At 36.8% G+C, this 27456-nt stretch overlaps 1 protein-coding gene across 5 annotated transcripts in view; it reads right to left on the bottom strand.

Annotated features, from left to right (window-relative positions):
- Positions 1–2768: 2768 nt before the first annotated feature.
- The window catches only part of LOC143246573 (solute carrier organic anion transporter family member 74D-like), a 203073-nt gene continuing 178385 nt past the window's right edge, over positions 2769–27456 (bottom strand). For all 5 annotated transcript variants that reach the window (XM_076493511.1, XM_076493510.1, XM_076493508.1 and 2 more), the window contains 6 exons: positions 26761–26925; positions 13023–13212; positions 12509–12659; positions 8960–9120; positions 7490–7554; positions 2769–5770 (listed from right to left, as the gene is read on the bottom strand). In XM_076493511.1, the coding sequence (XP_076349626.1) occupies positions 5481–5770; positions 7490–7554; positions 8960–9120; positions 12509–12659; positions 13023–13212; positions 26761–26925 (1022 nt within the window). In that variant the 3' untranslated portion in view covers positions 2769–5480. The remainder of the gene's footprint in view (positions 5771–7489; positions 7555–8959; positions 9121–12508; positions 12660–13022; positions 13213–26760; positions 26926–27456) is intronic.

Genomic DNA, 27456 nt, shown 5'->3' with positions numbered 1-27456 from the left:
GATTGGTCGGCGGTAAGATCAAAAAGTTAAAACTAAACTTCTGGGTTTTATTCCCCGCGATGGACATCGTTAAGATAGCCCATTTAATAAATTTGCTGTAAGAACACAAAATTTTTATTTCTATCTAAATCTTTAGATTTGCTTCTCTACATAGCAAAACTGAATTAAACTCGTTACTATGGAAACTAAAAAATTTATCATTTCATATATTTTGGGTTTTAAACAGAACGTCTTTGCAGTTTTTCCTATTACCCACTTTACTGTGATAATACATTGAAGCTCATTGACAATCAAAGCACTTAATAAAAAGCTAAACCTAATTTAAGGCCATATAAGAAAATACGAGCTACATCACGATTTAATGACATTCAAATAAGAATGTCAGAATCCAATAAACATCTTACTTTAATGTACATTTTAACTGCAGTAATTTGGAACATGATGAAATAAAGTTTGCTCTGACTAGCTTAATTTGCTAACATTTAATTATGTGGAATAATTATCTTGGTACTTCGCTTCGCTGTTATCGGAAATTGTCTGAGATCTGGATAATCCGTGAAAGTAATAACTAGAAAAAATCCCAGTAGTCACGCGAACGAAGCAAAATGGTCACTACGTTTATAACCCTAACAATTACATCAAACGTCACTTCTGTAGGCTACTGTCGGAGCAAAAAAAACATAACAACGTCTTTGAACCGACTATAATAACAACAGCTATTTTTGGCAATTTTATATAGAATTATCTGTGTGCATTAAGTGAAACATTAACGGATGTTGACAAGACTATCTTGACAACAAGTATAGCCATTACACATTGTAAAATGACTTGGAAAATAATTGCGTCTCAGATCCTGTGTGGGCGTCACATGTTAATCATCTGCGATACTTCGTGAACACTTGAACACTTTGCATCATGGGAAATCGAGTTGTTTTCCTCTATGAAATACGTAGAAGGTGGAATCTCTGAAACGTGTCATACGTTACATCTAACGGCAAAACGCTCAGAAAGAATAATAGACTTTGCTTTATCTCTTATGTTCAAGAACTAGCAAAGGTTAGGGGCTATTCTTAGCCCAGATGATTTAAGCTCTTGTGGCGTACGTCTATTTACTTTCTTATAACTGCAATGTTAGTGTTAGTAGTAACTACACGGTAGCTATTGTATCACATATTTGTTAAATTCTAATCGTTAGGTGCGTAAACAAACATAATTCCACTCTTCTCGTATACGTAAGGGGTCGTTTCTAATTTTCCAGTTGTTTAATTCTCTAACTTCAAATTGTTCACGTTTTTACTACATTTGCATCAAATCTGATGGTTGATTTTTATTTTAATAGGAAATAAGAGTAGTATTTGAATATTAAAATCGTAACAAAATACAGAGCAAACAAAACAAACAAGACTTACTTTTTACGTCATTAAATAAGTTTAGAGTTTCTTGGTAAAAATAACTTGGAATTTAATTTTCTTACCCCGTTGTTGTTGTTTGTTATTAACCACAAAGGTACACAAAGAGCTCTTTGTGCTCTGCTCACCACGGGTATCAAACACCCGATTTATACCAGTAAAAGTCATAAGACACATCGCTGTGCCACTTCAGGGGAAACCTTACTGTATATGCATCTACAAAATCACAATAAATACAAACAAAATATGATTTTAAACCTAAAGTTTATCTCTTTTTCTTTATTATTTACACCTATTTTAAACTTAAAGTTCGTCCCTCTTGATTGATCCTGTAATTGACTTATTGCAGTACCCTCAATACAATAAACAAAATCTGAAGTTTCTATGATACAAACCTCATGTTTCTGGTCTCTATCTTCTGTACTGTTTAAACAACCAATACGAGTGGATGTGAGCCGTGACGTCATTTTGAATTGTAAATGCAGATTTTGTTATAGTTTCGTAGAGACCTCATTGTTTGTCTGCTGAGCACAAAACTACACAATGGGCTAACAATGCCTTGCCCAATGGCGAGCATCCAAAATCGATTATTAATTCAGACTACCGCTAAGCCACCAGGGAGCGTAGAGGATAAACGATTTAAAATATTTTCGATGCAATTAAAAAGGTTTCCTTTGACATATTGTACCTAGTATTTATATATATATATATTTACATTTTGTGCAAAATGCACTAAATTTCTCGATTAAAAAATTATGTAATTACTCACAATAGATGTTCACAAAGTTTCATTATGTGGATATGTTTAAAATTCAATGTAAAATGTTTTTCAAAGGAAATTTGAGAAGTTTAATCTAAATAAGGAACTAAGAAAAAACAAACAGTTTGTGTGAAACCTAAGCTTAAAATTATTCAGAAAGTAGAAAATAAATTCGACAATCAAATTTCACATGTGAAGACTATTTCTGATGTTAAATGAATTTTTTTAACAAATATCCGTTACGCAAAGAGATTTAAAAATCAACTCCGCTTTTATTTATGTTCGTACCAGCTCTTACATCAGAGAAAATTATTCTTGAGATTATAACCTGATACGCAGCAGAGGGCCTGCCCTATTAAAAATGACGGTGCTAAGCCTATTAATAATAATAAATAAGTAAATACATTTCTGAAATAATTCACGCATGTTTTATTATGACATTTCATCAAACTGGACGTAACAGTCTCAGTCTAACTTTCATAACTATGGACTTCTCTCTTTAACGAAACAGGGTTATTGAGATATGAGGATACGATTTACTGAGATAATTTTGGTATGTATATATATTTACAAGAATTAACTTCAAACTGAAACGGATATTCCTCTTCGAAACGGTTTATTCCTTTTACAACCTATAACTCTTACAAAACAAAAAAAAACTCCAGTTTTTCCTGGAACTACAGCTTTTTTCGAGACAAACATGATAGGCACAATTCATAGTTATTTGTACACGTACATTCCAAAACTAAAATATCGACAAATGTTCTTTATTTCAACATTACGTTATAATATGTACAAGGGCTTCTCTATTCTTCATTAAAAATTACATTATCTTTCTTTATATATTTTGTTGATCGAACTATATACACTACTAGGATAAGTATCAGTCACTCCTGACAAATAACACACCCCAGGCATTATTTATTCTAATAGATATATAACTACTTTTATATAAATGTATACATCTTTCTGCAGTGGAACTCTGTGTTATATAATGATAAACTATATCTTTAAATGTACACATAAACCTCTACATCTGTGGTGACATTCCATGGAACTGTTGAGAGAACATAACATGACTTTGGCAACAACAATGACAGTATTTAAGGGGATCACTCTTCACAATGGTTGAGTAGATTGTGCAGTTTTTCAACATATATAATTTCCCTCCTCAACTCGTATCTTTCAAAAATCGTACTAAGCTGAGTTTTTCTTTTTCAATAACAATCAAAACTATTTGAACCATTAACAAGCATAACGTACTGTAAATGTTGAGTGAATATGTTCCTGCGTGCGTCTTACCAGTTTACAGCTGGTTGGCTGCCCGAGCAACAGCTAACTGCCCGAACAATGGCGACATTAACCTTGCAACAGCTAACTGCCCGAACAATGGCGACATTATCCTTGCAACAGTTAACTGCCCGAACAATGGCGACATTACCCTAGCAACAGTTAACTGCCCGAACAATGGCGACGTTACCCTAGCAACAGTTAACTGCCCGAACAATGGCGACATTACCCTAGCAACAGTTAACTGCCCGAACAATGGCGACATTACCCTAGCAACAGTTAACTGCCCAAACAATGGCGACATTACCCTAGCAACAGCTAACTGCCCGAACAATGGCGACATTACCCTAGCAACAGCTAACTGCCCGAACAATGGCGACATTGCCATAGCAACAGCTAACTGCCCGAACAATGGCGACATTGCCATAGCAACAGCTAACTGCCCGAACAATGGTGACATCATAACTGCTTACTATTCAAGCTACAGCAGAATCACCTGAGTACTTGCTAATAGTCTAAGCAACAACTAGCCATCTGAGTAACAGCAAATTACCAGAGCAGCCGAGACATAGTATTACATTTAATTTGATAAAGTAGTAACTTAATAGTGTCACGACATCTTGAAATACCTTTTCTGCATATCGATGAAAATATTTAGTCCACTAACCATTACATTTTAAACCATTACATTTTAAGTCGTTTTCCCAAAATTCAACCTCTCTTAACCTTATGTTACCTTTTGGTTTTATATGTATATCAGTGACTGGTGATGGTTAGATGCGCGTGTGCACACAAACAAATATTGTTTTACAAGTCCCGATAAATGACAGAAGTATTCATTTTTTGTTATAAAGTAGCTTTATCCAAGCAGTTTCGTAAAAATTGGACATTTTAAGTTACACTTAAAAAAACTTCCACCAGAGGCCACAAGTGAGCAATTATTTTAATTTTCTTTATTTCTCGAGACACCTGGACAGTCACGTCTTCTTACCCGAAAGCCATTTCAGCAATTTTCTTTTTTTCAAAATCTAAAATCTAAAGCGGATATTAGTGTTATCTCAAATGTTAATCTACCTTCTATTAATCTGACGTTATCGCAACAAGAGCAATACTGGTATTAATGTCGTTTGTTATTATTACTGAGCATACTTACTAAGGGCTTGTTCATGGTTGCCCTGTTTCGGGGGATTTTGATTTTTCACTGTAATTGTTTGATTAATCAGTAAATAGTTTCTCAGCAGAACATTAACAGCCCTTTCTAATGTACAATTCAGACCCAAATACAAATGCACCACTTGGCGCTTTACGTTCCTTGTTGTAGTTTAGCGTACTAACTTTGAAACGCTCACGTGCGTGAAATTAGCACCAAGTGAAGCTACGGCATTAACAAGAGGCGATCACAATGTACGATATAAAAGTTCACAAGACTTTAACAGCTACAATAGAAATGGAAATTACGTTACTTTTCATGGGACATCAATTAGTTTAAACTTTCGTTTGTTTGTTTCTCTTATCAGTTCTCATCCTTTATCCAGACAAAGCGTCTTCCCTTCTTTGCTTCCCAAAGCATTTGTATTATTGTAATTTTCCGATATTCCCAAAACCAGAAAAATCCGGTAAAGTAATCGATCGTCTAGCATTCCAAATCCAGTGTTCGAGTCTTCCACCTCACATCAGAGTGCTCAGGTTACTTCTTTTCAGAGCCGCTTCCTGTGCAACAACTTTAATCTTCACATGAGATGGCGCAAGTCCAAGTCTCTACACTTACAACGGCTGTTTCTGAATGAGACTTTCCGCTGTTGATCATGAGGTTTTGTTTCTAACTGAAACTAGTCAGAGACCCGTTTTTGTGGCTCCATCATAACGAACGAGGTCAGCGGTTAGGTTTGAAAGAAAAAAATAAACTGTGGAAAGCTCTTCTTTAGTCACAACAAACTAAGCTTTACCACTGGTCAGTGTTTCAAGATAAAATTAAACGATGGGTAAAATGCTTGTTCCTGAATGAGTACAGCAGTTCCTTATCAGACACTAGTCTCAAACTGAGTGCAGTATATGATATTCACGGGCACTGTTTCTTCTGGTTGGTCATTTTCTTCATCTACGTGAAACTGAATGGAGTTGGACTTGTACCATACAAGAGCGTCCATTAGGAAGGCTGAAAACATGATAATGGCTGTAATACCATGGAAGTACATCCGGAACTTGGCCGGCTCGTAGACGCGGCAGGCTCCAGGCTCACCACAGTTATCTTCCCAGAACAAACAGGCAGAATCCACTACAGCCCCATAAATTATTGGACAAGGCACGTTACCTGTACGAAGAATAAAATACAGTAAACATATTTAGAGTAAGTATTGGTCGTAATTTTTCACGTACAAAAAATAATGACTCGTTCAGAATTGAAACACATTAAACTTGGATATTTTTATATTTCAAGATCCTTAGGTCCTAGAGAACGTTTAAAATCCATGAAATTCTTCCCTTTCCGAACGTTGTTATTATTTCGCGTTATTTTCTAGATCTTGTTAAACTCTATTAAAACAAATCCTTCTGTCTCACTTTGATCATGAAGAATGTAATATGTTAAACCAATTTAATTACAAACTTCTTTCTACTAGGGTCTACAGTGCCCGGGTTACACCTATCTAACGGATTAGTGGGTCGCGGGTTCGAATCTCCGTCACACCAAATATATTTGCCCTTTCAGCCGTGGGGGCAGTATATTGTGACGGTCAATCCCTTGGCTGTGGTTTCGTTAGATAGTAGATAGGGACAGTGGGAATCTCGTTACTCCACTGCTAAATTAGGGGCGGCTAGCGCAGATAGACCTTGTGTGGCTTTGGAAGAAATAAACAAATAATCAAATCAATTAGTGGGATTTAACCGTCATTATTACAGCACCCTCTTGGCTCCAAAGTACGAAACAACACGCAAGTGACTCGACTATGTCTGATAAATTTAGGGAACAACTCGCGGCAAAGAGACCAAGCTATAAAACTCGGTTTGCTGTAAAAAGAACGTTTTCACTTAACTATATATTATGCATTAATATTCTGTCTTGTTTACTTAAACTGTAACTTTCTGTCCTATGTAAACAAGTAAACTTAAACGAGCAATTAAAAAAAATTGATTCAGTACTTATATATTTAAAAACGGCTGGATGAATAAAGAAAATGTTTATTTAGAGGAGCGAACCAGCCGTTTTTAAATATATATTTTTCTCTACAAGTGGGTTTTCTCGTCATCACGGATTGATTCAGTACTGTTTATTTTCAGCTTTCATTAACAAAACATTGCAAGCTCTAGCCCTTCGATATCTAATAAAAATATCTATAACATAAAAACGAGTATTTTTAATTATGGGAAGACCCAATAAAAATATCTATAACCTAAAACCAGTATTTTTAATTATTGGAAAACCCAATAAAAATATCTATAACCTAAAATGTCTATAACCTAAAACGAGAGTATTTTAACCTAAAACGAGTATTTTAATTGTTGGAATTATTGGAAAACCCAATAAAAATATCTATAACCTAAAAACGAGTATTTTTAATTATTGGAAAACCCAATAAAAATATCTATAACCTAAAACCGAGTATTTTTAATTATTGGAAAACCCAATAAAAATATCTATAACCTAAAAACGAGTATTTTTAATTATTGGAAAACCCAATAAAAATATCTATAATCTAAAAACCAGTATTCTTAACTATGGGAAGGACCAATTAAAATATCTATAACCTAAAAACGAGTATCTTTGGTTAATGGAAAACCCAATAAAAATATTTATAAAAATCAATGAAGGTGTCCTCCTTTGTAAACTTTGGCCCTAGGAACCTGGTAATAGAAAATAAAATCTACATTCAGATAAATCACAAATAAATCAAAATATACATATTAAAATTTCAATTTTAAACCTTTATAAATGAAACCTAAATAGAATTCTTCTCTCTCGTTTTACAAAACCACTTCTGTTGATTTGTCAATTAAAGTAAATATATATATGAATATACTCGTTATCACTTACCAAATAGACCAATAGCGAAAGATATCAGACCCAGAGCCATAGCTTTGTCTCCTGGTTCAACGCATCTGTTAAAAACACTTTGTAAATAACTTACTGAACTCTTATGGCATACAAAACGTAAGTGTGTAATTCGTAATTAACTTGTTTTACTATCATAATCATGAATGTAAACCACTTTTAAAAATCTGTTGAAACTTACTGTTTACTTAAAATTGACCTTTGTTTCTCAAAGAAATAATTTTATAAGCTTCTAAGAATGTCTATATCGGGTCTAGATCGTTTTATTATAAATGTCTACGTTAACGCAGACACTCATTAGCTAAGCTGAACTCTGTGTAAACTATACTAGCGTAAACAGTTATAATAAGCTAAGCTAAACAACTTCGTATAAGCTCTTTAAAGAGGGCATTTATAACAAACTCAGATAAATTTTAACAATTTGTACTATGTTCAACTTAGTTTATTGAAAACGTCTGCGTTGAAATAATAGATGTACCAAGTTTAACTTTGCTTATTATAAGTGTCTGCGTCAACAACGTTTATATCAGTTTGATATTAGCTTATTATAATTGTATGCATTAACAATGTCTCAATCAGAGTTCTGTTGGCTTCATGTAAGTGACTGAATTAACAGTGTCCATGTCAGATTCCTGTTACCCTGTAATAAACAACTGTGTTGACGTTTCGATCTTACCCTTACACTCTGTACAACTGTAACGGATTGTTACCATTAATTAATCAACTCTTATATCATCGAACATAATATAGTTACGAACATGTGAAATCAGGACCAGTTACATTATGATACGAGGTTATTTAAAAATTAACTGATGAGACAACTGTAAGCACAACAGCAACAATACGTTATTGGATTTAATAACTGCTTTAAAGCAGTATTTTAATAAACATTTTTAATCTCGTTAAAAACTTGTGAGTTGAAGAAACTAAAATGTTTTGAAAACCCCAGTTTAAGTAGGCAGTTTGTTTGCCTGTTCATTTGAAAAATGCCCTACGTGATTCAAGAGTAGCCATAAAAAAAAGTGTTGAACTCCAGGCCAGAGGAAAGACAATCAGTTGGCGGTGCCCGTCGCCTAAATGGGCTACTCTTAAACAAATATCTGAAATGACTGTCACTCTTATAACGTACCCACAACTGAGACTACGAAATGTGTTTTGTAGTACCAAACCTTTATACCAAGGCCTCCAGACCTATACGTTAACCAATAAGCAAGCTTCAGGTCCTAATTTATACTGATATAAGCTAACTCTCAACATTGTTGTTTTACACAACGTTCATTGTCTGTCACTTGAAAAACATCAACATGTTTAAAGTTTCCCTTCAAAAGGTTTCAAAAACATTGAGAAGGGATGGAAACATATATATATAACATCAAACCTGTAGAAAGTAATAACCTTTTCGAAAAAACTTAATTGCGATTATAGGTGTCTAAAGGGAGTGATGTAACTCACCTTAATGTTAGTAACATAGAGCCGACCTCTGATGTGGAGTGGATGAGAATGAAGAGCGAGAAGATGATGGTGTACCAGACCAGGCTATCGCACTGAAGTGGACAATAGCCATTGGTAGCTGTCATATTTGTTCCTAGACATTGACAGTCGCTGTACATGTACTGTGGGCAAATAAAACCAGTATTAATTTATAGAAACTGACATCAAAAATCGTTGTTGTTGGTTTTTTGGAACATCTCGAGCCAATCATACTGCACTATTATTCATTCTCAACCCAGCCTTAGAACAGTTTGAGCCAATCATACTGCACTATTATTTATTCTCAACCCAGCCTTAGAACAGTTTAAGCCAATCATACTGCCCCGTCACCTATTCTCGACCCAGCATTGCTTTAAAATTAGTTTGATGTATTGAGTAACCACTTCGAGATATGATTCGATAGTTGTACGATAAAGCAGTACACATTATAACATTTCTGACCTAAGTCCAGCCAATCTACGGAAGTATTGATTAGAAATTTTAAACTTTTTATTATATTTCGGCCAAGCGCCAGTCATCAATTAACTTTTACTGAGGTTTGGTTGAACGTCACAAAAAAAAAAAAATGAAATAGCTAATTATTCATAAAGAACGCTGATAAATCTACTTTTAAAAAATTTCACATGTGAACTTCCTTAATAATCATTCCGTCAGATCTTCAGGGTTAAGTCACGTCAGATTTTCAAGGTAAGTCACTAATCTTTGCAGCTTGTCTAAAACGTAGTAACACTGATAGGAGTTACTGTTTTATAGACGGCTTGGCATGGCCAAGCGTGTTAAGGCGTGCGACTGGTAATCTGAGGGTCGCCGGTTCGCATCCCCGTCGCGCCAAACATGCTCGTCCTCCCAGCCGTGGGTGCGTTATAATGTGACGGTCAATCCCACTATTCGTTGGTAAGAGAGTAGCCCAAGAGTTGGCGGTGGGTGGTGATAACTAGCTGCCTTCCCTCTAGTCTTACACTGCTAAATTAGGGACGGCTAGCACAGATAGCCCTCGAGTAGCTTTGTGCGAAATTCAAAAACAAACAAACAAACAATACTGTTTTATAAGTGAAATATTTTCATTTGTTATTACTAAAGATTAAACATTTTTACAAGGATATAATTAATTTTTAGTAAGTTCTTCTCCGGGTGAACCCGACAATGCAAACTAAAAATTTAGAAAGTCACTTCAAGGGAGTTGTTTCTCATTTGTTTGTTTTTTTCAATTTCACGCAATACAACACGAGGACTATCTGCGACAGCCGTCCATAATTTAGCAGTGTAAGACAAAAGGAAAGGCAGCTAGTCATCACCACCCACGGCCTACTCTTTACTCTTTACCAACAAATAGTGGGATTAACTGACATATTATAATTCCCCCACTGCTAAAAGGGCGAGCATGTTTGGAGTGACGGGGATTCAAACCCGCGACCATAAGATTACGAGTCGAGCGCCCTAACCACCCGGCCATGCTGGGCCATGTTTCTCGTCACCTGCGTTAATGAATTTGCGATAGTTTGTTCTGTAAGATACGATTTGAGTCTTACGAAAATACCATACTAGGTTTAAGGTTCGCATTATCACAACGTGGAAAAACATTAAGTAGAAAAACATTAAGCCTGGGTAAGTGTGTTTTGTGTTTTTCTTATAGCAAAGCCACAAAGGGCTATCTGCTCAGCCCACCGAAGGGAATCGAACCCCTAATTTTAGCGTTGTAAATCCGGAGACATACCGCTGTTCTAGCGGTGGGCGCCTGGGTAAGAGTACTTTGATTACTCTGAGACGTTCCAAATGCTAACAAAAATTGGTAGTTTTCCAATGACTCAGGCCCGGCATGGACAGGTGGGTTAAGGTGTTCGACTCGTAATCTGAAGGTCGCGGGTTCGAATCCCTGTCGCATTAAACATGCTCGCCATTTCAGCCATGGGTGTTATAATGTGACGGTCAATCCCACTATTCGTTGGTAAAAGAGCAGTCAAGAGTTGGCGGTGGGTGGTGATGACTAGCTGCCTTCCTTCTAGTCTTATACTGCTAAATTAAAGACGGCTGGCGCAGATAGCCCTTGAGTAGCTTTGCGCGAAATTCAAAACAAACCAATGACTCAAGTATGTTACTTAAAGTTGTTTGTACTGCCATCTAGGGAGAAAGGTTTCTGTTTCACTTCCCCCACTCCAATTTTCAGTTCTCATCGCACTCAGTAATAACTTGTTGTTTAGAAAATTTATATGTATTTTTAATACTAAAAACGACTTCCGAATGATATACAATAACAGGTTAAAAGAAACAACTCGACGAATAGAATTAGACAGAATAAATAAATCTGCTATTATTAATGTGATTATTTCTCGATAACTGGATTCGGTAATTTAGTTGGGTTTGGTTTTTGGAATTTCGCACAAAGCTACTCGAGGGCTATCTGTGCTAGCCGTCCCTAATTTAGCAGTGTAAGACTAGAGGGAAGGCAGCTAGTCACCACCACCCACCGCCAACTCTTGGGCTACTCTCTTACCAACGAAAAGTGGGATTGACCGTCACATTATAACGCCCCCACGGCTGGGAGGACGAGCATGTTTGGCGCGACTCGGGTGCGAACCCGCGACCCTCAGATTACGAAGCGCATGCCTTAACGCGCTAGGCCATGCCAGGCCCTGGTAATTTAATAAACAGTACGCTGTGTTATAATTTCATATTTTATTTCACTGCGGAAAAAAAAAAAAAAATCAGTTATATCTTGTTTGTGATTGGATCATTTAAAATGAATACAGACATGCTGTCAATGTAAATATTGACATAAACTTATATCATTAATTTCAAGAAAACGAAAGTGTTATCTTTGTGTTATTTTGGGATTATAAGACTCTGTAAAATATACTGTAACACTTATAAAACTAAAAAGAAAAATTTAGTTGTAACATATGATTATGTTAGAAGGTAAGTACAAAACTACACAACGAACTATCTGTGCTCTGCCCTCCACGGGTATCGAAATCCGATTTCTAGCTTTGTAAGTGCGCAGATGTAAAACTGTAATACTGGGGAATGGGAAACTTAATCTAAGAAATGCTTGCTAAAAGACTATAGGTTTAGGCTAAACTTAATATTACAAATCGTATGTACGCACATATTACACAGTTTTATGAACTGTGTATAGTAAGGACAGTTTAAATACATGAGTGTTCAGAACTTCGTTCTTTACATAAAAAAACGCTTGGCAATCTAAAGGTTGTAAGCTCGAATCCCTGTCAAATCAAACATGCTCACCCTTTCAGCCTTGGGGGCGTTATAATGTGACTGTCAATCCCACTATTCGTTGGTAAAAAATTAGCCTAATAGTTTGGCGGTGTGTAGTGATAAATCGTTGTCGTTCTTCTAATCTTTTACTGCGAAATTAGGAATTATTAGCGCAAATAACCCTGGTGTAGCTTTGCGCGAAATTCAAAACAAACTTTATACAAAAACAAAAGAGTGTAGTTCGATGTATGGATTTAATGAATATGTGCAAATTTTCGGTAAAATACTTCCACCTACTTCTTCATGAAATTCAGCAGAAACTCCGGTGCAACCAGCCAAACATGGTGATAAATACGTCACACCGTCAGCGCCACAAACTGGTGCAAAAACGCCCGAGCGACAGCTGCAGGTATCGTTACAATTTGTTCCGGTAGATGACGCAATTTCTCTGTGAATGATAGTACATTTCAAGGTTATTTAGAATCAAAAAAGAAACTAAAGTTCTGAAAACAACTATTCCTTAAGACATAAGCAAAGTAACTTTTGAAAATTCTAATTGCTTTGTAAATTCTTAAACACGTGTAATCGGACATCTTTTGATTTGTAATAAATGTCTTTTTTTTTTGTCTTTTACTTGCTAAAGATGCCCGAATTTCTTTCGTGAAACGTGATAAATATATTTATTCATTTTTTTAGACTGTAAATGATATATAGAGAAACATCTGTAGAGATTCACTCTAGAAATAAATAAAATTGAAAACAATAAATTTCAGAAACATTAAAAACAGGTAAACTTTGACCTCACTCTTACCCAGTTCCATCCATGTCGATTTGAATGTTTAGTGGACACCCAACAAACATGAGAAGGACCATCCCTATAGAATAGGCGAAAGTCGCTAGGGCAATCCAACACGCCACCACTCGAGCACCAGGCTTGAATTTACGCATTAGTGTACCACTGGTGAAAATGCCCACTCCCATGACAAGGATTCCTGCGATGCCTGGTGACGCGAAATAAAAGTATAATTGTGAACACATTTCCACGTGCTAAACAGCGTCTTGCTGTCATTACAAAAGTCATCAGAAAATAGAAGTGTCACATAATTATTTATTAAAACTTACAGAGTTCTAGAAACAACAACACGCAAGTTATATACATGGATATGAAAGTTAATACATAAACGAAAACACAGAATATCGACATTAGACACTACTCAAGTGCATTTGGCCCCGCATGGCCAGGTGGTTAAAGCATTGGACTCATAATCTGAGGGTCGCGGGTTCGAATCTCTGTCGCACCAAGCATGCTCGCCCTTTCATCCGTGGGGGCGTTATAATGTTACAGTCAATCCCACTATTCGCTGGTAAAAGAGTAGCCCAAGAGTTGGCGGTGAGTGGTGAGGACTAACTGCCTTCCCTCTAGTCTTACACTGCTAAATTAAGGACGGCTAGCGCAGATAGCCCTTGAGTAGCTTTGCGCGAAATTCAAAGCAAACTAAAAGCATTTAACGGTAAAGATATGCATAAGGTATGCAACACCAAAGTTCACAATTTCTACTAAGTTAATGTGTCTTAGTAATCATCCAATAAGAATCGGACACGTATTCCAGAGCTCCAATCAGAAGACTGTTTATTAACATTTCAATTGCCTATTACACGAATGGGCTTTGAAGATCGACTCTCTTTTGGTCTGCAGTTTCACAATTAGGGTTAAAACGTAAGATAAAAAGCTTATACGAATAACATTTCTACGAAGCTTTTAAGCATTTTAGCTCATCTGAAAGAAAAGGCCTGAACTCGATATAAATGTGCTCTATATGCCCGTTACAAATTCCACTAAAAATAATGCACTTGCATGGTAAACTGAAGCTGTTTTTACACATTATAAGTGCATTTGATAGACATGTAGAGCTGCGATTGCACCCACTGTGCTCTCTCTTCGCAAACCTATATTTGGACTAGCTAAGTCCTTAATAGTATTATAATGATGTTTAATATTTTACAGTGGAAGTTGACATCCTGTGAACAAAAAGTGTGCAAATTTTAAAACTACGAGTGCCTATAACAATAATGTCACATAAAACTGGTTTGTTTGTTTGTTTGTTTGGGAATTTCGCACAAAGCTACTCGAGGGCTATCTGTGCTAGCCGTCCCTAATTTAGCAGTGTAAGACTAGAGGGAAGGCAGCTAGTCATCACCACCCACCGCCAACTCTTGGGCTACTCTTTACCAACGAATAGTGGGATTGACCGTCACATTATACACCCCCACGGCTGGGAGGGCGAGCATGTTTAGCGCGACGCGGGCGCATAAAACTGAAAAGGCTTAACAAAAAAAAAAAACAATGTACTTGCGAAGTTGTACTGGACTTTAATTTCAATCTAATTTTGTTACGTCCACTTGTGACATTAAAAAACAGAAACAACACAAAAAGCACGAAACAAATTAATGACTATTTATATATTTATCAGGCCTCTCTCTTCATAGTAAAAACGAAATTCTAGTTAACACAATATGACAATAATTCACATATTTGAAGATTCACTTTCTAAAGTCGAACGAAAAACATCTAATCAAACGTAACTCACTACAATTCAGTCATTCTTTTAATAACTACCGTAAGAAAAATTTCAGCTTTGTTTGTTTTGAATTTCGTGCAAAGCTACTTGAGGGCTATCTGCGCTAGCCGTCCCTAATTTAGGAGTGTAAGACTATAGGGAAGGCAGCTAGTCATTACCACCCACCGCCAACTCTTGGGCTACTCTTTTTATCAACAAATAGTGGGATTGACCGACACATTGTAACGACCCCACGGTGGAAGGACAAGCTTATTTGGTGTGACAGGGATTTGAACCTACGACCCTCAGATTACGAGTCGAGTGTCTTAACCACTGGTCATGCCAGGCCTCAGCTTTGTTAACGTAGAATGTAATTAATTTTTCCAAGTTCTAAATACACTGTCTATAATACACATATGGTGCACAGAAACATTTATATTAAAGCTATCAGATGAATTGTTTTTATTACAGACCTGAGTGTACATTTACCGTTTTTACTGGAGATTGAGCACTTTGATGCTTGAAATACATTGTTGTGAACTACATTTCATTATATTAATTTAGACATTTCGCGTCGTCTGCTAGAGGGAATTTCGACATAAAGTAAATGATGCGTGACGCCTAGAAATGTACTGTCTAGATTTAGAGTGATGTCTCGAATTTTCTAAGGAATTTGGAAACAAAAATATTCTAACAGTACAGTAACGTTATGCAGTTGTGGTTTAAGTTCTTAATTTATCAGTGAGCTACGCAGTCACTTAATTAATGGATTTTTGTTAATTGTTGTTTTCTTTACAATGTTGTCGATTGACTAGTGTTATAGTCACCAATTTTGGGTTAGTGTTGTAAGTACGAAAGGAAATTTAAAAAAGAAATTAATTAGACTGATTTCAGAGTTAGGCCTATCGCTTAGTTATCGTTAGTTCGTAACACTGTCAGATCTGCTTGTGTTCGTTGCATATAATATCTTCTCTCAGATCTGCTTGTGTTCGTTGCATATAACATCTTCTCTCAGATCTGCTTGTGTTCGTTGCATGTAATATCTTCTCTGAGATGTGCTTGTGTTCGTTGCATATATCTTCTCTCAGATCTGCTTGTGTATACCAGTATAACACTCCGAATAATTCACCCCTGTTCATGTGTTAACATCTTTGTTCGACTTAACAGAATACTCTGTATAGAACAATGCTCGTCTGTCGATGTTTCATTCTGATAAAGTACTAATACAAAGAAGTATTCTAGTTTCACTGGGTTTTATTCCATGAAGTAATATTTTCATTTGTGTACAATTCGTCCATATATATATCTTTTCTCAGAGGAAATCCACACAGTAACACGGGGTATTTAACACAACCACAGACAGTTCTGTAACCGAAACAAACCCAAGCCAGAATATTACACAAAGAAATTTTATTGGTAATGTGAACATATGATATGTTATCTTCATGCGATGTGTTACGATAAAAGTTTTAGCACACAGGATCGCACACAAAAGATGCAATGAGTTTCTTTCAACAACAACAACAAAATCCAAAACTCGACCACTTTCTTCTTCAAGAGAAAAATAGCCAACTAGTCGAAAGCGATCGAGTTTTGGATTATAATTTTTTGTGAAATTCACACAGTGAGTTTTGTTTAAACAGATGAGATTAGATATTTATCGGAAAACTTAGCATCCATGAAATTTATTATATCTAACTCACAATATGAAAACGAGGCGATATGAACTTTTATTTTCATATTTCCAGGCAACGTAAATCACTTGGAGTGTCTGCCTAATACTTTATCTGTACAATCTAACTTAATTAATTGTCACCGAAATCATAAACAGATTTGCAACACTGTGTGATTCCAAACAATATTACTGCCTTTGCCGAAACTCGAATTGAGTAATATTTCTATTGTAAATACATATATCAAAAGGCTTACATTGTGTTGAGGTCATACAGCTTTCATGAATTGACCCTCCCCCAGCTCTTCATACCTGCATGCAGTTACATGAGGAAGGAAGATTGCATTGTAATAAACTCCATCCTTTCTATTACGAGCCTATATCAGTTTTTTTTATATAATATCGTTTTCTGTCTGTTGTTTAAACTTCCCAGAAGACAAAGGTCCCCTGTTATTTAGAGTCTTTTTTTTTGTCCTACACCAAAGCTCACAAGTTTTTAATGTATCTTATTGGCTTTACTCATGCATGAAAAGAGCCATAAATCTACTCTTTTAATTAATTCGTACACAAAAAAAGTGGATAGAAACATGGCCAAACCCTATTGAAGGCCTATAGAGTCTGCAGGAATTCAAGGCCAGTGCAAATTAAAGCTTTGGAAAATTACGGTTAGGTTTCTTTTCAGCTCGGTGTATAACAGCACACGAATATAAAAAAACAAGACGTCCCAAACGTTACAGCACTGGTTTGGTTGAGTAAAAAGTAAGAGGACCATCTCTCAGACGAAGTAACGAAGACAGTTTCTAATTTATATGGAAGAGCTTCGTGATATATTCAGACAGAAAACACCACCGCCAGAATACAATTAAAAGAAACCCACGAAGCAGATGTTATTCTTCCAGAACTAGGTAATACATGGAGGAGCCACACGTCCTTATGTTTTGGAACTAAAAAATATGTTACGAGACAAATTGTACTTTTAGTAACTGCCAACGTAACAGTTAAAAAAACCATAAAATACCTGTTTTCTCAAGTAAATAGAAAAGATATTTTAAAACCAGAAAGTGGAAAGTTGGTGTATGTGTTTTTCTTATAGCAAAGCCGTAGCAGGCTACCTACTGAGCCCATCGAGGGGAATCGAACCCCTGATTTTAGCATTGTAAATCTGTAGACTTACCACTGTACTAGCGTATAACATCTGTAAACGAATAATAAATTGCCTGAGTGGAATCCAGAGAGTAATCAGAATGTATATGTTAGACATTCTATAATATATACTTAACTGACTCTGAGGGTCGCGGGTTCGAATCCCCGTCGCACCAAACATGCTCGTCCTTTCAGCCGTGGGGGCATCGGTCAATCCCATTATTCGTTGGTAAAAGAGTATCTCAAGAGTTGGTGGCGGGTGGTGATGACTAGCTGCCTTCCCTCTAGTCTTACACTGCTAAATTAGGGACGGCTAGCGCAAATAGCCCTCGTGTAGCTTTGCGCGAAATTCAAAAATAAATAAACAAACAAACTGACTCTGATCAGATTTTAAGAAATAGAATTACTGGTTGATGTCTGTATATCATGGAAGCAAATTACATTCGTAACTTAGTTTTTTCTCTTTTTTTATTTGTTGTCTAATGGAGACCAAAACGTTTAATTTGTTCCTATATTTTAGTGTACCCCAATCTACTCATCGTACAGGATTTATATGAAACACACAACAACTCTACAAAAATCATAATAATGAAAATAAATAACAATAATAATCTTAAATTATGACTCTATTTCATTTTTCCCCACATTTTGCGTCTACCATTAAGAAGGAGGAAACAAAGCTAACGCGAAATTCATAAACAAACATCTAGAAAAACCAACCACAGCCAAGGCAACGGGCTTGGAGAAATCAGGACTAGAAACGTGTTTGTTAGTTTGTTTTGGAATTTCGCACAAAGCTACTCGAGGGCTATCTGCGCTAGCCGTCCCTAATTTAGCAGAGTAAGACTATAGGAAAGGCAGCTAGTTATCACCACCCACCGTCAACTCTTGGGCTACTCTTCTACCAACGAATAGTGGGATTGAACGTCACATAATAACGCCCCCACAGCTGGGAGGGCGAGCATGTTTGGCGCGACACGGATGCGAACCCACGACCCTCAGATTACGAGTCGCACGCCTTAACGCGCTTGGCCATGCCGGGCCCCAAAAACAAACAAAAACAATCTATATACGGTTTTAAAATGCCCGCTTTTCAATATACAGATTAACAGGTCATGTTGCAATCACAGGCGATACTATGTCACAATGGAACAGAGTCTTTCAGAACTACATTTTTAACACTGTTTGGCTTTTCATGTGCCACCAAACATTTAATACTTTTAAGAAGAGCATATAACATCCTTTTCTGACACAAAATATTCATACACTCAGATCGTAAAGATGTGTTCAGAACAAAGATTTATCATTTTCAAAACTGGAATACCTTTTGCCCTTAATAACGATGTGAACACAAAAACATGGACCATGTTGGGAGAACGGACTATTGAAACGGACGCTGGAAAGACATTATCTTAGTATACTGGACTGATTCTGGAAGGTCATATGGAGAATGGACATAACACCTTTAAGACGAACCCCTGTACAACGAAAATTACACGCTGCAGAGTTATTGTCCAAATACACGGTCATCAGATAGAGCATGACCGAATTTGGCGATATGGTCTGACGAAAGATGGACATTCCTTCATCAAGGGTAAACAAAAACCTGTTGGCAATTTTGAAATGAACATTCTTGGAAGGCAAACTCTCTTTCATCAAGGGTAATTTGAGGACAATGTGCATTTCTAACTGAATTTCTATCGTTTATGTCCCTAATTCGTGAAGTCGTCCTACCGACTTTGGGGCTGTTGACTAGCTGCTGCCTTCCCTCTTGTCTATCAGAACAAAATCAGGAATGATTGTATAACAGAGATAATCCTTTCCGTAGCTTTGTCTGATAATCTGAATCATGATTGGATGGCAACCACTTTTTCACCAGGATAGGCTATGATAACATTGGTTTTCTTTTATTGAAAATGAGCTAAAATTGTCTAATATTTTCACTTCTCACCTGTTAATTAAAGAGAAATGCCTGAAAAATGACTACTTTCAATGGACAATGGTGTCCTTCATCGATAGAAAATTTAGGTTATTGGATACATTTTTAATGTTAATTTTCAGTTAAAAAGATCCAAAAATCCAAGTCCTTCTTCTCATAATTTAAGGCCCTTCTTTGTAATTCTTAAAGTGGAGAACCTTGGGATGTTTTTACTGTAATTTATAAAATAATGAATGCCCCATACAGTAAGTGCTTTCGATAGAGAGTCTCTTCAATGGTAAACTACGGTTATTGAATATATTTTTTCCTCTGGAGTTATCATTCAAAAAGGTTTAAGAATTCAACTTTCATGTCCCTCTGGAGGGTGAGTCTTTCTTCCTCATTTTTATCTTCCTTTGTTTGGCGTTACACATTTTTTTTCAACTTCATAAATTACATATTTTCCCTTGAGTAATTAGATGCTTAAACCTTATGTTGTAATTTCTTTACTATTTTTGCGTAAAGCTTCACAAGCGCAATATGCGCGCAAACGTCCCTAATTTTGAACTCAACAGAGTATATGATTTCCTTGTTTGTAATTAACAACACAGCTACACAAAGAGCCATCAGTGCTCTGCCAAACAGGGGTATTTAAACCCGATTTCTAGCGCTATGCCACTGAGGGAGGGGGGGTAGCGGGAAGGCAGATAGTTATCACACCAAAAGTGTGACCGAAACGTGGAATTTCATTGTTACTCTTGTCGAGCTCCACCTGTCCCAAAGTGCGAAGCGTGTTTTTGCCGCAATAGAACATTAACCATAAATCCGTAGATTCACACGACAGGCACGCTAGTGCTTGGCTACGAAGGCCCCATACTTATGTTGCTAAGCACATACGTCCAACATTTGATAAGAGAATACAGGCTATTTAATACTCTGTCTTGAGGTGGGACAAAAATGTGACGTCATACAGCGGAAAATGTGACATGCGATATCATATTTAGGCTTGAAATTGCGTTGGTTTTGTAAAATTATATATATCTACTTTCTAAACATTTTGAGGTTCGTCGTTACTTATGCGGCATCTGTAAATGGATTTGTTGAGTTTGATTAAGACGCGGCACTTTGAATGAAGCCGCAAGACTGATGTTTCATTACAGTCTCGTCCACTCGGTTCACGAACGTTAAGTAACCTCCTGTTAGCGGTTAGACTAGTGTTTACCGCTCATGTGTATATTTTTATCTCAGGATTGTTTTGTTTTTGTTTTTTGTTTCTGAGTTTCGCCCAAAGCTACACGAGGACTATCTGCGATAGCCGTCCCTAATTTAACGGTGTAAGACTATAGGAAAGGCAGCTAGTTATCACCACCCACCGTCAACTCTTGGGCTATCTTTTACCAACAAATAGTGGGATTGACCGTAACATTATAATGCCCCACGGCTGAAAGGGCGAGCATGATTTGTATGACGGGGATTCGAACTCGCGATCTTCGGATTACGAGTCGAGTGCCTTAACCACGTGGCCATGCCGGGACTTTTATCTCAAGAGACTAATAAAATTTAAACCCTGTAATTTCACGTAGTTCAGCTAATTGCTGTGGTTTAGTAAAAGAAAAATGTTTCTGATACGGACAGCTTCATTTTCATGAAGTAAAGGGATGTCTTTTATTTATCTAGCGGCCAAGCGTGTTATGGCGTGCGACTCGTAATCTCAGGGTCCCGGGTTCGCATCCCCGTCGCGCCAAACATGCTCGCCCTCCCAGTCGTGGGAACGTTATAATGTCGCGGTCAATCCCACTGTTCGTTGGTAAAAGAGTAGCCCAAGAGTTGACGGTGGGTGGTGATGACTAGCTGCCTTCCCTCTAGTCTTACACTGCTAAATAAGTGACGGCTGGCACAGATATCCCTCGTGTAGCTTTGTGCGAAATTCAAAAAACAAACAAACAATCATTTTTGTAAGGGGGTGTATTTTGATAGAAAGCAAGAAATAACTCAACATTTTCTCTTTCTGAAAGGTAAATCTGATAAATATGGAACCACACTGGCATAGCTCAGCATTGCAGCATTGATACAGATAAAACTAAGGTCATTCTGACATAACTCAACATTAACACTGACCAAACTAATGCCATCCTAACATATCTCAGAAGTAATACTGACATAATCCATTATTTATACACACAAATCTGAGACCACACTGATAAAACTCAGCAGTAATACTGACAACACTAATACCATCCTGACATAACTCGGCATTGATACTGACAAAACCAAGGCCAAATGGATGTAATACACCATTTATACAGACAAAACGAAAACCGCTCAGACATAAGTTATCAATGGTACTGATAAAACTAAGGCCATCCTGATATAACTCAGCAGTAATACTGACAAAACCAAATCCATACTGACACAATTCAACAGTGATGCCGACATAACTTAGTATTGATTTTCATAAAATTAAGACCGTATCTGCACAATTCATCGTTTATGTTGGTCAACCTAAGACCACACTGACATATTGACATTGATGCTGCTAAACTAAGGCGACTCTGCCAAACTGTAAGCGTAACTTACCACTGTTGGTAATAAAGCTAAGAGAGCCTACTGGAACAACCAGTTTTATATGGTTTTGGGAAATATCCCAATCTTTCTAGTGATATTATTTTCCCTACGAATATTGACATTCAGAACAAAATTATTGTTTCGGTTTGGTTTGTTTTGAATTTCGCGAAAAGCTTCTGAGGGCTATCTGTGCTAGCCGTCCCTAATTTAGCAGTGTAAGACTAGAGGGGGGGTATTTAGTCATCACCACCAACCGCCAACTCTTGGGCTACTCTTTTACCAACGAATAGTGGGACTGACCGTACATTATAACGCCCCCACGACTGAAAGGGCGAGCATGTTTAGTGTGACGGGAATTCGGAGCCGCGACCCTCAGATTACGAGTCGAACGCTTTAATCCACCTGGCCATGAGAACAAAATGAACTAAACATGACTATACCTTATCATAGTATCTAGAATAGCGTAATACCCAAGTTTCACTCGAAATATATTAACACTAGAAATTCTAGTAGCCTTTTAATGGAACCATCCTTAAGGGTATCCATAATACACTTAGTCACTTGACTACCTTCTCTTGTGAATAGTATTTTTAAAACTAAATCTCAATACCAAGTATGTTAATAAATGTAACCACTTGTCTTTATTGTCCTATTAGTTGCAACCAGTTGAAGTGTTAAATGAATCGAACATGTAATACAGAAGAAGCTAAAAAAAAAAGAGCCATACTTTGGGACAGCAGTAATTTTACAGATTTACACGGTATGGACACAGAAGATAGCCCAACGTGGGTTTCCTCCAAAATAAACAACTAAAAAGGACACGAGTTTAAAATCACAAGCAGGTGATAAAAAACCTTAGGTTTAAATTTTGATTCTGCACGCACTGTACGTCCAGATGGCAGCACTATGCATTAAAATACTACTATGGCTGCACATACACTAAAAGATCTTAATCTACTGTTGTTGTTTTTGAACTAAGCACAAAGCTACACAATGGGCTATCTGTGCTCTGCCCACCACTGGTATCAAAACCCGATTTTTAGCGTTGTAAGTCCGCAGACATACCACTGAGCCACTGGGGGACGATCTTAATCTAAAAAAACACAAGTCATCAGGTTGGCTAGATCTGAAAATCCACACAACTATAACTCTTTTCATTTGCTTCGTATTATATATTTTAATAAAACGATAAAAATGCATAATTTGTAAATACACGATTGTCCCCTAACTGATAGAATAGAAGCAAGTAAATAAAATAATGAATTGTTATTAATTAAAAACTCGTTTTCAGAAAGTTTATATGGAGCAAAAAATATTATTTCTTGTTTAGTTCCATTCTAACCCTAATGTTGCCCTTACGCTGCTGCTTTTAATTAACCTGAAATGTAGTTTTATTGTTTTTTACTATAAAGGGTATTGTCCAAAGTTGAGAGATTTAGTTTATATAAAAGAAAAAGTCATTAAACAAGTTGTTTCGGTTCGTACCACAGAACAAGTGTAACAGGACAAAGACCTCTTCCCACTGGTAGTCATCATTGGACTAGAAGAAACACACGTGTTTGACTTTTGTGAGCTTGTATATCGTTAAGTATGCATAATGTCGTATTATTGATTATCTGTTTGCTTGCTGAAACTTGACTGTCGTCAGGGGATATATTTGTGCCATTGAACCAAGTCAGATGGACTGTTTCTATTACTGATCACCTACGCAGGAAACAGAAAAAACGTAATCAAACGTTTTAATATATATATATATATATAAACTCAAGGTCTTCTTTACCTTCAGTTCTATCTTTAAATAATTAATTTACTTTAACATGTATATAGCCTGGTATTAGCGTCTTAGAAAGCCAATAAGCTTGCTTCGCAGCTCTTGCGTTGTGTCAGTGAATTCCTCAGTGTCTTTCACATAGTTCTATCTAGAACATTGAAACAAACGAGACATTTTTAAATGGGATTGAAAACAGAAATAATACATATTACACGTCCTAGAGAAATATTGAAACGTATACGGTACTTTATTTGTGTCGTTCATTTTCTTTGTAGCGAATGGAAAACTCGGTATTAAATTTCAGGGAGAAACGTTGGGAGATTAAGATATTTTACTTTATACGTTCATTGTACCAAAAAGAAAGAAAAGTCCTCCGCTGGTATAGCGGTAAGTCTACGGATTTACAACGCTAAAATCAGGGGTTCGATTCCCCTAGGTTGACTCAGCTGATAGCCCCTTGAGGCTTTGCTATAAGAAAGCACACACAGACTACCAAACTTATATTTGGGCCCTGCATGACCAGGTGGGTTAAGGTGTTCGACTCATAATCTGAGGGATGCGGTTTTGAATCCCCGTTGCACCAAACATGTTCGCTCTTTCAGCCGTGGGGGCGTTATAATGTGACGGTCAATCCCACTATTTGTTGGTAAAAGAGTAACCCAAAGGATAGCGGCGGATGGTGATGACTAGTTGCTTTCCCTCTAGTCTTATACTACTAAATTAGGTACGGCTAGCGCAGATAACCCTCGTGTAACTTTTTACGAAATTCAAGTAAAACCAATCGAGTCCTCCTTCTAATGTAAAAATACGAGTGGGAACTAATTTGACTTTGTAGGACAATGTGGAAAGACCTAATGATGTTTACAAAATGTACTCTAATGTTATTTAAGAAGTAGCTAAAAAAATACGTTAAAATTATTGTTTCATCTTAATTCACGTCATAAATACACTAAACAAATTTCATACCTTAAGAGTTAGATATTTCTCTGATGAATAACTAAAATGTCTTTAAACATTTGACTTTTTGCCAGTTTTTTTTGTACAACCAAACATATGGCAAATTTAGACAAAGTAGCTTGGTTATAAAATGCTTTAAAATGAGTCGACATTTTTGTTTCATGTAATTATAAATGGCTACCTCACAGAAACAAGGAAAAAAACCAAAAAACCTTAAATTACACCTCTTTGTTATGTCTTTAAACAGACGTTACTGATTTATCCGTACGTATACGATTATAAGAGATTACAATTATCTATGAATAAAGCAGAATACATTTCTGGAAAAAGTAGGTATGCCAGAGCGTTATCAAAAATATAAGATCTGTTGGTGAACCGAAACACTGAGCGAATGAGAGTCTCTTTGTTTATTTTGAATTTCGCGCAAAGCTACCCAAGGGTGATTTGCGCTAGCCGTCCCTAATCTAGCAGTGTAAGTTTGTTTGTTTTGGAATTTCGCACAAAGCTACTCGAGGGCTATCTGTGCTAGCCGTCCCTAATTTAGTAGTGTAAGACTAGAGGGAAGGCAGCTAGTCATCACCACCCACCGCCAACTCTTGGGCTACTCTTTTACCAACGAATAGTGGGATTGACCGTCACATTATAACGCCCTCACGGCTGGGAGGGCGAGCATGTTTGGCACGACTCGAGCGCAAACTCGCGACCCTCGGATTACGAAGCACACGCCTTAACGCGCTTGGCTATGCCGGGCCAGCAGTGTAAGACTAGAGGGATGACATCACCATCACCCACTGCCAACTCTTGGGCTACTCTTTTACCAACGAATAGTGGGATTGACCGTAACATTATCACGCCCCCACGGCTGAAAGCGCGAGCATGTTTGGTACGATGGGAATTCGAACTCGCGACCCTCAGATTACAAGTCGAACGCCTTACCCAACCTGGCCACGCCGGGCCAATTTGAACGTTAGACCCGCTATGATGAAGTTACCATACAATAATAATACATTACATTTATGGTAGAAAACTGAACATCAACTGAAATATTTACCGTTAAATTGTAATAAGCGATTATTATTTTCCTTAGTCTCAGCCAAGCACAATAAGTTATTTCTCAATAATAAAAAAAGATGTTTTTTGAATTAAACATAAAGTTACACAATGGGCTATCTGTTCTTTGCTCACCACGGGTATCGAAACCCGATTTTTAGCGTTTTAAGTCCGCAGACATACCGCTGAGCCACTGGGGCGCACTTCTCGGTAAACAATATAAACTTGTTACGACTCTAGATAATAGCGCCATCTGTGCCTTTCTATATAAGAATATTACAGACCTGTTTCTGCAACGCAACATATTATGTTGTAAAATTAAACAATATCTTAAATAACGTTTCAGAATACAAGTATCTTATTGCATAGGCTCCCACTAAAACTATGATCCAAGTAAAATGAAAAATGGCTTACGAATTAAACTATATTCTTCCATTACAGTGTAATACACCAAACAACGAGAGTGTAAAATAAACTTAATATTAAGAAGAAAGAAAAACATGAAATGGGTAAATCTTACTTCAGCCTTTATATAATGTTTGTTTGTTTTTGAATTTCGCACAAAGCTGCTCGAGGGCTATCTGTGTTACCCGTCCCTAATTTAGCAGTGTAAGACTAGAGGGAAGGCAACTAGTCATCACCACCCACCGCCAACTCTTGGGCTACTCTTTCACCAACGAATAGTGGGATTGACCGTCACATTATAACGCCCCCACGGCTGGGAGGACGAGCATGTTTGGCGCGACGGGGATGCGAACCCGCGACCCTCAGATTACGAGTCGCACGCCTTAACAAGCTTGGCCATGCCAGGCCCCCTTTCTATAATAATAACGAAATTAGACTTTCATATATAATACGCATTCATCAAGGTCAAGGTCAAATCTCTCCTATAACGAAACGGTAAAGTATACTCACCAGAAATCATGTTGGATTTAGCAGGGTTCACCTGAAATTGACTTTCCAGATACTTTGGAAGGAAGGTGTAGTGGCCAGCAATAGGAAGAATATGGAGTACACTGCTTGCTGTTCGACACAAGAGAATGTCATTCCTTAGTAACCTTCTCATAGCTTGGGAGAAAGCTACGAACAACCAGAGAAAGAAAGGAAAATACTGAGATTAAATTTTCTATTTGCGATGTCTTTTTTATATGATACAAATACGCTTCATTTTCTATCCTAAGTATTTACACGTTTGTAAACAATTAATTACGTTTCTTACGTAAGATACGATCAAAATGTTTAGTTACACTTTTTTTTACGTACGGTCAGATTTGTAGCATCATACTATTAAATACGGTAAAGCTGTTTAGTAGTACTTTTTACATAAAATACGGTAAAACTGTTTAATAAAACGTTTTACGTAAAATACGGAAAAGTTGTTTAGTGATATCTTTCACGTAAAATACGGTGAAGCTAGTTAATAACATTATTTGCATAAAATACGATGAAATGTTCAGAAACATTCGTTATTTAAAATAATAAAGCTTTTAGTAAAACATTTTACGAAAAATACAGTTAAGATGTTTAATAACATTATTTACGTAAAATACGATAAACCTATTTAATGGTATGATCTACACAATGCCCCCAGTAGTAGCTCAGCGGTAAGTC

The sequence above is a fragment of the Tachypleus tridentatus genome, chromosome 3 (assembly GCF_004210375.1).
Source record: "Tachypleus tridentatus isolate NWPU-2018 chromosome 3, ASM421037v1, whole genome shotgun sequence".
Classification (NCBI taxonomy): Eukaryota; Metazoa; Arthropoda; class Merostomata; order Xiphosura; family Limulidae; genus Tachypleus; species Tachypleus tridentatus.
The sequence above is the reverse complement of the archived record's forward strand: the minus strand, read 5'-3'. Positions and strand labels throughout refer to the sequence as shown.